Raw genomic sequence first — 12,980 nt, 5'->3', positions numbered from 1 at the left:
CATTTGTAAATATTTTGTTTATTTATTCCAATAAATACATGTATGATTACACTATAGAGATCGTAAGATAACTAATTACAATATTTACATCCATCTATCCAAAGGTTGCCTGCAAGAGATCGCTCTTAGCGATAAGGTTGCCCATTGTTTTCTATTGTGATTATTTCTTGTAATTATTTATATTTATAATAAGTTTACTATTGTAATATTTTGGAGGAAACAATAAAGAGTATCTATCTATCTATTTACAATATTTGACCAGAGGGGGACTTTGTACAAATACCAGAGGGAGACTTTGTACAAAAGTCGATTGCTTGGGTACCTCTGTTCCATTCGTGTTTCAACCGTGAAGCAGTTGTGTTTGCACGGCTGTGTTTCGGTTTGAAGGGTGGGATATGGCGTGAATTTACTGGGTACAGAGGAATAACACCTGAGTCCTCAGGAATGGCAACGTATGGAGAGGTATCATGGGCGAAACAGTACACTCTGTTATGTCCATGGTACTGCTCATGTCTATAGGCGACGGTTACCACTTTCCATCAGGTGGGCCGTCAGCTTGTTTGCCATTCTAAGTTGTATAAAAAAAAACAATACATCTAATCTTAAGAACGTACATAACGTAGTATGACAACATGACCTTTGTCTGTGGATTATCAAAAACAATTGAATATATTTCAATATTTCTCATTAATTACTTAAAAAGTGTTCTGTGAACTGTACAGTTAATCATGTAATAATATTCCTATTAAAATGTCATTAAGAATTTGTATTTTGATTGCAAAAAATGTATTTAAAAAATTTGCAAGCAAAATATGAAGTAGGTGCAGAGTTTTTAATGATACATTTATATGCAATGTATTCTATTATTAACATATTTATTCTTTAGCAAATTGCTTTTTAAATGATCTTTAAAAAAACATTGGAAAATGTACAGTTGTTTCGGAAAATAGATAAATGCAATGTTGCCAAACTTAGGTAAACAAAAGTTATGAATGCTTTTAATATATAAAAATTTCGTGCGACCTTATATGTTTACGATAATATCCGAAACAGCATTACAGGTTAAGCGGTTTAGCCGTAACCAATTTTTTTATGTAACTTAAAATGGCAAACAAGCTGACGGTCCACCAGATGGAAAGTGGTAACCGTCGCCTATAGATATGAGCAGTACCATGCACATAACAGAGTATACTGTTTCGCACATGATACCCTCCATGCGTTGCCATTCCTGAGTACTCAGGTGTTATTCCTCTGTACCCTGTAAATTCACTGCCATATCGCACCCTTTAAACCGAAACACAGCCATGCAAACATAACTGCTTCACGGTTGAAACACGAATAGGACAGAGGTTCTCAAGCAAACGACTTTTATACAAAGGCTTCCTCTGGTTGTAATGTTCGAACCTACTTGTATATTAAAAAATGATATATTATTGATAAAGAGATTTCTTCAGGGTCGGCAACGTCCCTTACTGCCTCTGGTATTGCTGGCGTTCATAGGCTAGGGTAACCGCTTACCATCAGGTAGGTCGTATGCTTGTTTGCTACCTCAGTGGTATAAAAACATAACTGTTAACTGCAATTTGAAAGATAGGACAGTTATTTAATTTGTAAATACAAATTTATAAAACAACAATTGCTGCTACATCTCATAATAATATAGTTGAAATCCCCATACTTTTTAAATTGAAACCCATCACCTCCGTTATTATTAACTTTGCCATCACCCCATGCTTTTAACAAACCTGTATTATAGAACAATAAAGTTTTAATGTCATTAAAGTCCAATTTACAAATGTAACTAAAGTATGCCCCATCTAATGTAGTCGTTGACAATTCCATTCCATCTCTCGCGATACCTAGGCGTGCAGTTCAGCCTCACGAAGCTGTGGATGTCGCTGACTTCCTCTCCCATTTCGGGCGCATCTTCAGCCTCCACAGTGATCAGTGGGAGAACACACATGCTTGTGAACAGTCCGAATGTTGAAAACTGTAATGTTTATCACGTAATATTAAAGATGCCGGTATTGTTTTTTTCATAATTTACAAACAAAGTACAGCTTTATTTAATTATGTCACTTCTCATGTCTATACGCGACAGTTACCATTTTCCATCAGACTGGCCGTCAGTTTGTTTGCTATTCTAAGTAAATAGTAAATTCTAAGGATCATAATTAATCATATAACAGCACAGAGAAATCAAACAATATGTTAGTTAAGGTATTGAAACTGTTAGTACCTCTTTTAGATCAGACTCGAAGTCTTTCTTGGAATAGACCTTATCGGGATCTACGTGTAGTTGGCTCAATGCACGACGTAGCTCCTTGTAGTAATGTTCTATGAGCTGGTCGTAGTACTGTCTCCTGAACGCCTCGTCGGAACCCGTGAAGATGAAAAACAGCAAATCTAGTACGGGACTACTCATATGGATAGTTTGATAGTCGACAGGTATAACGACTAATGAACCGTCCTGTGGAAAAAAAAAATGAATAACTGATAAATCATCAAGTAAGGAATCATCAAGAAGTAAGAGTATAAAAGGCATAATGAATGCATAATATCGCCAGACATTGTTCAGATTTATTTTTAGAATAAATGTTAATGTTATTTAGATTAATTTTTTTTATTGTTTCTAATTTTGTAGTCTCATCGTGTTACCAGCAAAAAAATGTTTAAATTGTTGTATTACCTTAATACGTTTTTAAGGCGAAATCTTATGTTAATAAAATATCATATGATTTATCGAGGACATTTAATAAAACGTTACCAATTATCTTTTGAATAACTTTTAACTCAAGAGAAATACATGGACAAAAAAGCGAAGGTAAGTCTAATAAAAAACAGAGAAAAATATAATTTTTAATAATCCTTTTAACTAAACAAAATTGCAAAATTTCATATAAACTGCTTTACTTGTGAAAATTTACGCGGAGTTACCAATGTCGATCTACAATTTTTAAACAAATCTCATTAAAGTCAACTTTAATACAAAAATGGTTAATGTAACTTAAAACATTTTCCTATATTACCTACTTTTATCGTTTTCTTGGGAACTTTATTTAAAAATAATCTCTTATTACAATTGCTTTTATGCCAATATGAGTCATACGACCTCGTTGCTTCTAAACATATACCATTCGTTATGATTTAGTATAAAAATGTAATTACCTCGTTCACTTTGTGCATAAGGTTACTAACTCTGAAGTCTCCATGTATTATAAACTGTCGACGCAAGTGATTAGTATAGAAAGATTGATATTTTTCAAAAATAGCAATGTTATTTATATAATTTTTAACTTTCTCTTTATTTTTATCGTTCGTTGCATTTATAGCATTTTCTATTATAACAGGATAAGATTCTTTAATATTACTAATAAAGTAAAATGCTGGGCCTTTATTATTTAATAAATTATTAAATGTGCTAGAACGATTACCTCTATGAGGTATAGACAATGCATGAAATTTAGCTAGTGTTTCTACTGATTTGCTAGCATACTCCCAGTCTATTGATTCGAATCTGTCACGCGTAGTATAACCCTTTGATTGTAAATTTTCCAACACCAAAGTCTCTCGCGCAATATTTAGGTCGCAATTATAATGTTGAGGTATAAACAGTTTATTTTCAAGTGGTATTTTGTTTTCCTCTTCTATTGCTTTATATGTTTTTGCAAGTTCTGTATACATGAAACGCTCCGTTTCATAACCATAGTAGTGTAGTTCTGAACAAATTTTCTCGCTGAACGTATTAAATTTCACAAATAACTCCAGGTTTTCCTTGTCCGCTTCTGATACAGTGATTAAAAACAACTTTGACGTGTAATTGGCACCGTCTGTAGATATCGGTTTCACTGTTACATTAAAATTCAAATATTTTTGATCTTTAGCAATTACGTCGATAATTTTACGCAAAATCCCCTCTTGTTCCGCCATGATTACTATAGTACTATGAACGGAGATCTTAATATAATTTCTTTTAAATGAACAAAATAAAATAGTTATGTGCATTAAACAATCCGTTGATAAAACTTACAAGGTTGATGATGATAATAAAATTAAGTAAATATTTAAATTATTATAAAACTCTAGATAATAATCACGTCATAAAATCTTCGCTCGAAAACACCAAATACATGTAGACGTCTAAAAGCCTAAAAACGATCCAGTGTATAACGTCTCATTTTACTGAGCTCTTATATTTAATTTACCAGATTTTTGCTCGCTACTTTCTATGCGTGATTTTTAAAAGTAGAAAACCAATGGAACAGATTATTTCTAGATTTTTTTTATACAACTTAGTATGGCAAACAAGCTAACGGCCCACCTAATGGAAAGTGGTAACCGTCGCCTATAGATATGAGCAGTGCCATGGACATAACAGAATATACTGTTTCGCCCATGATACCCCTATGCGTTGCCATTCCTGAGGACTCAGGTGTTATTCCTCTGTACCCTGTAAATTTACGCGATATCCCATCCTTCAAACCGAAACACAGCCATGCAAATACAACTGCTTCACGGTAGAAACACGAATGGGACAGAGGTACCCAAGCAATAGACTTTTGTACAAAGTCTCCCTCTGGTAAGATGGCAATCGGTATCAAGATAAAATATACAGCAGATTTTTAACTTAGATTTTCAAGAATACGGTAATAAAAAAATGGCTATCCAAAAATACTTATATCTAAGTTTATTTCAAAAAATATTTCTTTCTTACAGTTGTATTCAGTATTCGCAGTTATGTTTCTAGTCACAGATGGGAAACTCCAACCAATACAAAAAATCCAGATCACGCAGACCACTAGTAGAAAATATTTTTAGAATAACATTAATATTTAGAAATACGATCTCATACTCGAAGAGTTTGTTACAATTTGGAGGCGTTATTTAGCGGTATTACATTCGTGCTCTGTTTAATTTATTATTGATGTATCTAATTGATGTTATTGATCGAAGTACCATAAGAGTAAAAAAGGCGCAATCACCAGACACCGCTAAGATTTGTTTGTAGAATAAATGTGAATGTTATTTACAGTAATCTTATTTATTTTATTGTTACTAATTTTCTCATCGTGACGCCAGCAAAAAATATTTCAAGTTTGTACTTTTATCGTAATATACTTTTTAGACGAAATGTATCGAATATATATCTATAATAAATATATATTTTTAGACGATATTTATCTAGGGTATCGAACCCTTGAGTCTTAGGAGTGCGTGTTCTACCGCCTGTACAATGGATTGTGCTCAAAGGAATTGTTCAATATGATGCCCACAGCTACTTTCTACCATCGTACGGCTCGCCATCGGCAGGGGGTTCATCCTCATGTCCTACAGCCTCAATGGTTGCGTACTACGCGGTTTCAGAGATGTTTCCTCCCACGAACACTCAGGTAGTGGAATGAGCTTCCTGTCGAGGTTTTCCTAAGAGACTACAGCATGGGGTTCTTCAAAAGTGGGGTAAAGAGGTTTCTTCAGGGTCGGCAACGCGCGAGTAATACTTCTGGTATTGCAGGTGTTCATAGGCTACGGTAACTACTTACCATCACGTGGGCCGTATGCTTGTTTGCCACCTCAGTGGTATAAAATATATATATATATATATATATATATATATATATATATATATATATATATATATATATAACGTAAACTTAATTTCATACAAGTTTAAGAGCATATCGTTAAATTTTTTTTTTTTTTTTTTTTTTTTTTTTCTTGTGAGAGTCTGGAGTCTGAACTAGGTCGAAACCTGTACTACAGATCTCCAGGCTCTCTCCGGAGTTTTACAATATATTACTGAATAGAATAGAATAGAATAGAATAGAAATCATTTATTCAAATAAACTTACATTGAAGCACTTTTGAAAAGTCATTACATTTTTTTTAATTTACCGCTCGTTCGGAAAGCTGTCTCATCACAAGAAGAACGAGCAAGAAACTTGCGTGATGCTCTTTTAAATAATTTTATTATTATTTTACATTTTTAAGTTTAATTGTGTGAATACAAACCACCAATTAGCACTAATTCAATTAAATACTCAAAAAGAGAAAAAAAAATTGAATACATAACCAACTGGTTAAACAATTAATAAGAGGAAATCAGTCATAGTGATTAGAGCAGACCAGTCCCTACAAGCAGCACCCGTTCACGAGTATGACGGATGAGCCAGCCATCACTGCGCTCGACCATATTTTAGGGAGCCCAATGACCCGGCCCACCACGCCGCCACAAGTCTGGACATTTTAGTGAGCATGACTACTCAAAACACTAGACCACGTCAAAGCTACTCACAATTGCCATCTGATAGTTATAGTATTCACATCACATCTATTACTACATTAATACAAGTGTGTGTGTGTGTGTGTGTGTGTGTGTGTGTGTGTGTGTGTGTGTGTGTGTGTGTGTGTGTGTGTGTGTGTGTGTGTGTGTGTGTGTGTGTGTGTGTGTGTGTGTGTGTGTGTGTGTGTGTGTGTGTGTGTGTGTGTGTGTGTGTGTGTGTGTGTGTGTGTGTGTGTGTGTGTGTGTGTGTGTGTGTGTGTGTGTGTGTGTGTGTGCGATTAGTATTTATAGTTTTGTAGTTTTAGATTTAGTTTTATTTTGGAATTGACAACAAATTTTCAGTTTGGTCATACGACAATGTTAGTAGCCAATTAGTTATCTCTTTCTTACATTTAATTTTATTTTTAGAATAGATTGACAGCTTCTTGTTCACCCTATTGTACATATACGGACCCAAGAAACAAAAGAATCTTTGTGCAAAGGAAGTTCTAAATTTACGTGTGTGCTTGCAGATAGAGTATGTTTTACGTTTTATTAATGATTGTGAGTTATACTCTATTTGGTTGTGTTGCTTAAGGACGATAGTAAGTATAAAGAGTTGGCGAATTGTCAAAACTTCGCATGATTCGTACAATTGTTTTGTAGGATATAATATTGGTCGAAAACTTGAAACTTTTAGAACGGCCCTCTGTGCTACTTCAAGTGGCTTCAGAATAGTTTTTGGAGATCCTCCCCATATCGATATACCATAAGTACACAAAGATTGGCATAGTGTTAGGTAAATTGTTCTTATTAGTTTCTTATCAACAGCGTGACGGAGTCTTTTAAAAACCACTATAAGTTTGCGTACACGACTGGTAAGATATGTTATGTGGTGTTTAAAGGTAAGTGTACAATCAATTACAGTTCCCAAATATTTTAATTGTGTGGTTTTTTCTAACAAAGGACAATCGCACCGACAGTTCCTCATTGTCACGCAGTTGTGATTGTGTACTTTGAGATTGAAATTTACCGTGTCTATGTTTCGGGCAGAGAAACAGATATATTTTGTTTTCTTAACATTTAATGACAATAAATTAAATGTTAAGAATTCCCACACTTTATTTAAACCATTTTGGGCCACATCATAAACCTCACTCCAGGTGTTTGCTGTAAAACCGAGTGCCGTATCGTCTGCATAACAAATTAATTTCCCATTTGTGAGTTTGGTTGAACACAGATCGTTGATATAGATGAGAAAAAGTGTAGGACCTAAAATACTTCCCTGCGGAATCCCATGGGTTACCGGTAACTCAGAACTACTGTATACATCTACATTAACTGTTTGAGTCCTTTCCGCAAGATAGCTTTTAAAAAGCTGTAGTTGTAGACCTCTAATACCAATAGTTTCAAGTTTATTTATTAAATGCGATACTGGTATTGTATCGAATGCTTTATCTAGATCTAAAAATACAGCTAAACATTTTTTACCTTCATCAATGTTATTTGCGATAAAATCAGTCAAAGAATGCACTGCATCGGAGGCAGATTTCCCACGTCGAAAACCGAATTGGTTTTCAGACAGTATGTGATTTTTTTCAAGGTAACTAGTTAATCGCTTATTTATTAGTTTTTCCAGCACCTTCGAAATTGCCGGCAACAATGATATAGGCCTATAGTTACCAATGTTTACTTTGTCACCGTCTTTGTAGATTGGAATAACTACCGATTTTTTTAAACATGTTGGAAATATTCCTTTGTCAAAGCATCTATTAAAGATAAATGTTAGAAGTGGCACCAGAAACTCTCTCATTTCCTTTAGCATTTTGTTAGATATTTTATCCCAGCCGACTGAGCATTCCGTTTTCAATCCCATAATAATATGTTCGACTTCCTTCTCATCTATTTCCAAGAGAAACAAGGAGCCTACAATATTTTGTTTCTGATTCTCACTGTAACAAAAATTAGGTTTATTTGTGTTTATGCTTTCCGATATTCTTTTCCCAATGTTTATAAAATATTTATTTATTATATTTACAGATTCTTGTGGATTTGAAGCTACTGTTAGTAATTCTTTAGGATGGTTTTTAACTTTATTTGATATGTTACCAATATTTTTTATTGCGTCCCATATTTTTTTATTATTTTTACCCGCTTTTGTAATAAGTTCTTTATCATAAGCCTTTTTTATTTCTTTTAGTAAATTATTGCAATAGTTTCTGTATCTAGTATACGTGAGTTTTAGTATTTCATTATTTTTATCTTGTTTTGCTTTAATGTGTAACTTGTCCCTATTTTTTATACAGCGGAGGAGACCAGGTGTGATCCAGGGTTTAATAAACCTTTTACGTCTAGTTACCGAAACAGTTATTGTATTATTTTCTACAGCTTTAAGCAGTTCTTGAGATAAGTAATTCATCGAAAATTCGGGATCATCAGAACTATATATAGGATTTAAATCTAAATTAAAAATATCAGACTTCAGTTTCTCGTTGTCTATTTTCTTATATGAGGAGCTTTCAGGGTATCTTATAATTCGATTTTGTAGAAAAGTTATCACCGCCTTGTGATCAGTTACTGTCGAGTTTGGGACCAGGGTTAGTGTCGGTGTTTGTGATTTTATTAGTACGTGATCTATACAATTACCACTTATATCTCTAGTTGGTATGTCATGTGCAGGGAGTAGACCGTGAAAAGCAGCTAAGTTTAAATAGTTTTCCGAATTCCGATCAATTTTTTCTAAATTAATGGGTATGTTTATATCGCCTATGATCACAATATTTTGGCAATTAGATAACTGCTTTAGCAGTGCGTCAAGCGATGCAAGAAAAGACGTAATATCCTTATATGAGGGCGATCTATAAATGCTAATGATGACAATATCAGGGTTTAATTTTATGATAAGGCAATTAGAATCAGTTAGTATAGGTTCGTCTACAGAGATATTTAAATTATTTTTAGCATATATCACGATTCCATCATTTTGTTTGTGGTTATTTTTGGTTGAAAAGCAGTTATAGTCTTCCAGAGTAGGTAGTGTTGTTGAACATGATAACCAGCATTCCGTGAGTACCAGTAGATCAATACGAAGCTTTATTCTTTCTAATAGTACTTCGTAGTCATGAAAGTTATGATTTATGCTACGTATATTTTGTGTCATGATAGATAAACCAATGTTCAAATCTTTTGTGTAAGAGCTTACCGATTCTACATCACATGATTTTGACTTAAATAAATTCATGTTTTCTAATTCTTTAGCGATATCTATTGAATTGAATTTTAATAATAATATTTAGAATATGACTTATTATACGTGGTGTATCTAAATTTTTAGATATACTTATTTTATTTATTTTAATATTTTTATCCACTAACAAAAAAATATATTTCAGTAAGTTCTCCTTAACACGTATTATAATAAAGCTATTTCCATATTGTGATTTCTTTTTGCAATAGTAGTATATGTATTTCATATGTAGTAGTGAACTGAAACGTGTTAGTAACTTTTTTAAACTTAATACGGCTGTAAGGCCCAAATTAATTTGTAGGGAGAATTGTCTATTCCGTAGGTATTGTATATATATTGTGTTTATGTTCGTATATAACTTGTAAGAAAAAGATAACGTTGGACCACAAAAATACAATGTAATCACCATTTGGTGTAAATAAAGTTCATTTTTTAGTTTAGTAGTTATAATGTACGGGTCTAGGTTATTTTTACATATTTTATACTCGTAAATAAGTTCTTTGTGTAGTGAAAAATGATTGATATGTGTATTTAATTTAACAATATTAATCGTTAATTTTACATATTTGGAGTAAAAACTTAATGTATAATAAAAGTGAATGTAAAAAGTGAATGTAATAACTATCGTGCATCAATCTGGAGTCGATGCTGAGAGGCCATTTTCTAAATCTAACCTTCTCTTCGCGCAGGCGGAGTTACTATTCCATCTTTACCCATTAAAAATATAGCCCTTTAGCTATATTGTTACAAATGCTATTTAAAACATTAATAAAAAGAAACTTTAAATTCAACCGAAAATAAAATAATCTCTTACTTAATATTGCATAAGTGTAGGTATGCTACATTAAAACATTACATTGTTATGTAATACGATAACAAAAGAAACTTTATCGGCTTATTTGTTTTTAATATAATATCAAAGTTTCAGATGACATTTGACATATTGTCGTTGTAATTTGAGACATACCATCACAGAATTGAACAGTCTGTTAGTTGCTCAACGACATGAAGGTCACGGTGACAGGCGCTGCAGGATTTGTCGGATCCCGCTTAGCTGATGCTTTGCTGAGACCCGACTCTCCTTTGCCTGTGACAGAACTAGTATTGGTGGACACGATCCTCCCAGCACAACGTACAGATTCACGAGTCCGTTTACTTGCTCTCGACTTGAGAGCGCCGACAGCTGCAAACCAACTTATCACTGCTGATTGCGATGTATTTTTCCACCTCGCTGCTATCGTTAGTGGACAATCCGAAGCTGATTTCGATCTTGGATTGGCCGTGAACTTCGATGCGACCAGGGCACTACTGGAAGCCGCCAGAAGAAATGCACCTTCATTGAGATTTGTCTTCGCTAGTACATCCGGCGTTTTTGGAGGCGAACTCCCAGATGTAATTAACGATAGAACAGCGACTATGCCCCAGACATCCTACGGAACTGCCAAAGCAATGTGTGAGTTGTTGATAAACGACTATTCAAGAAGGAAATTTTTAGACGGCCGTTTTGTCAGATTGCCTACTGTTAGTATTCGTGCCGGTACTGCTAATGCGGCTATGACATCTTATGCGAGTGGTATTTTGAGGGAACCATTGAACGGAAAGGAGGCTGTATGTCCAGTACGGAGAGATCAGAAAATTTGGATTACCAGTCCTGCTATTGTTGTGCGTAATATTATTCATGCTGCGACAATTTCGGCCGATGTTTTGGGAGACTGGCGTGGAATAAATTTGCCAGGTTTCGCCGTATCTGTAGATGAACAGTTAAGGGCTCTTAAGGAAGTAGCTGGTGAGAAAGCTGTGGCTCTGGTGCGCTTTGAAAGAGACGAGAGGATCTGTCATATGGTTGAGTCATTGCCGATAAAGTTTGATAATTCCCGTGCTCTAAGCCTTGGCTTTGTAGTTGATACCAATTTTGCTGACGTCCTCAAAGCGTACATACGTAACGAGTTGAACAAATCTAATTGAGTATTTGTAATCTAACTTTATATTTGTTGTTAAATAAATTCTTTTATTTGTGTGAGAGATATTTTATTATCTTCCTGCCCTTATCTAAATTACTTGTTTGAGGTCTGCTTAATATATTTTCCTTTTCCATTCTTGACTATATTATCTTTAACACAGTCTATCTATGTTTTTAAGTCTTCCTTTGCCCTTATAGCCATATATATATATATATATATATATATATATATATATATATATATATATATATATATATATATTTTCTATTTAAGATCTTTTTTCAAATCTGCTATCACGTATCCGTATATATTAAATGGGCCACCTCTTTCTTTCCCATATCGTAAAAAGCGACTAAAGGAATTTAAGGGGTAGGTAGCAACATCTCCCTTAAAACATCACCAGAGAGAGACTTTGTACAAAAGTCGATTGCTTGGGTACCTTTGTCCCATTCGTGTTTACTTGTCAACTTAGAATGGCAAACAAGTTGACGGCCCACCTGATGGAAAGTGGTAACCGTCGCCTATAGACATGAGCAGTACCACGGACATAACAGAGTATACTGTTTCGCCTATGATACCCCCCTTGCGTTGTCATCCCTGAGGACTCAGGTGTTATTCCTCTGTACCCAGTAAATTCACGCCATATCCCACCCTTCAAACCGAAACACAGCCATGCAAAGAACTGCTTCACGGTAGAATCACGAATGGGACAGAGGTGTCCAAGCAAACGACTTTTGTACAATGTCTCTGTGGTAAATTTCTGGTGTCATAGCGCTTTTCTCTTCAACAGTATAATAGTTGCGTATGCTTTAATAGTTATAAGATAGAACTCTACAGAATATAGAAGAAGTATACTGGACCAAGCAAGAAGTTTTTTTTTATACCACTGAGGTGACAAACAAGCATATGGCTCACCTGATGGTAAGTGGTTTTCGTAGCCTATGAACGCCTGCAATACCAGAGGTATTACGCGCGCGTTGTCGACCCTGAAGAAACCTCTTTACCCCCCCTTTTGAAAAACCCCATGCTGTAGTGTCTTGGTAAAGTTAGTGACAGGGAACTTTATTACTACGTCTAAATCAAATGATAATAATACCGACTATAACACTACTTCCGCTAATGGTTTATACAACCACAATGTAATTAAAAAGGCATATATTCATTTTAATATACATAGTTTAATGAATCAATACTTTATAGCACACGGCATTTCATGTATAGACTTGTTAATGACAAAAAAATTAATAATTGCCACTTACCAAAAAGTATTCTGTATATAACAAAAAAAAAAAGAAAATGAAAATTTTACATTGCCAGAACAAAAAAAATATATAAACAATTTATTTTAATATTAAAATTTTATGTTCTGTATTGAACACACAACATACAAGAATATATTAAATACATATATAATACTAATAACAATTACGATATGAATAGAAATACACCAATATTTAAATAATTAATAATATTAATACAGAAAATCTATCACCTATCGTGATACAATTTCAAT

At 34.0% G+C, this 12,980-nt stretch overlaps 2 protein-coding genes across 2 annotated transcripts; one reads left to right on the top strand and one right to left on the bottom strand.

Annotated features, from left to right (window-relative positions):
• Positions 1–10: 10 nt before the first annotated feature.
• LOC113515788 (uncharacterized) lies at positions 11–4,020 on the bottom strand. The gene is made up of 3 exons (XM_026900075.3): positions 3,169–4,020; positions 2,240–2,470; positions 11–1,990 (listed from the first exon to the last, which is right to left on the bottom strand). The coding sequence occupies exons 1-3, from the start codon at positions 4,003–4,005 to the stop codon at positions 1,802–1,804; spliced, it is 1,257 nt and encodes a 418-aa protein (XP_026755876.3). The 5' UTR covers positions 4,006–4,020; the 3' UTR covers positions 11–1,801.
• Positions 4,021–10,466: 6,446 nt separating this feature from the next.
• Positions 10,467–11,523, top strand: LOC113515779 (D-erythronate dehydrogenase-like). Its single transcript, XM_026900063.3, has one exon. It carries the CDS (start codon positions 10,512–10,514, stop codon positions 11,469–11,471), a length of 960 nt encoding a protein of 319 aa, XP_026755864.1. The 5' UTR covers positions 10,467–10,511; the 3' UTR covers positions 11,472–11,523.
• Positions 11,524–12,980: the final 1,457 nt, after the last annotated feature.

The sequence above is a fragment of the Galleria mellonella genome, unplaced genomic scaffold (assembly GCF_026898425.1).
Source record: "Galleria mellonella isolate WM207_F2 unplaced genomic scaffold, CSIRO_AGI_GalMel_v1 utg63, whole genome shotgun sequence".
In the NCBI taxonomy this organism is placed as follows: domain Eukaryota; kingdom Metazoa; phylum Arthropoda; class Insecta; order Lepidoptera; family Pyralidae; genus Galleria; species Galleria mellonella.
The sequence above is the reverse complement of the archived record's forward strand: the minus strand, read 5'-3'. Positions and strand labels throughout refer to the sequence as shown.

What these genes read in the sequence shown, in the direction of transcription:
- LOC113515788 (XM_026900075.3), bottom strand. Translation starts at nt 4,005, where the DNA reads ATGCACATAACTATTTTATTTTGTTCATTTAAAAGAAATTATATTAAG. An exon ending in TTATGCACAAAGTGAACGAG is followed by an intron (nt 2,471 to 3,168) that starts GTAATTACATTT and finishes TTTTTTCCACAG; the next exon opens with GACGGTTCATTAGTCGTTAT. An exon ending in TCGAGTCTGATCTAAAAGAG is followed by an intron (nt 1,991 to 2,239) that starts GTACTAACAGTT and finishes TAAACATTACAG; the next exon opens with TTTTCAACATTCGGACTGTT.
- LOC113515779 (XM_026900063.3), top strand. Translation starts at nt 10,512, where the DNA reads ATGAAGGTCACGGTGACAGGCGCTGCAGGATTTGTCGGATCCCGCTTA.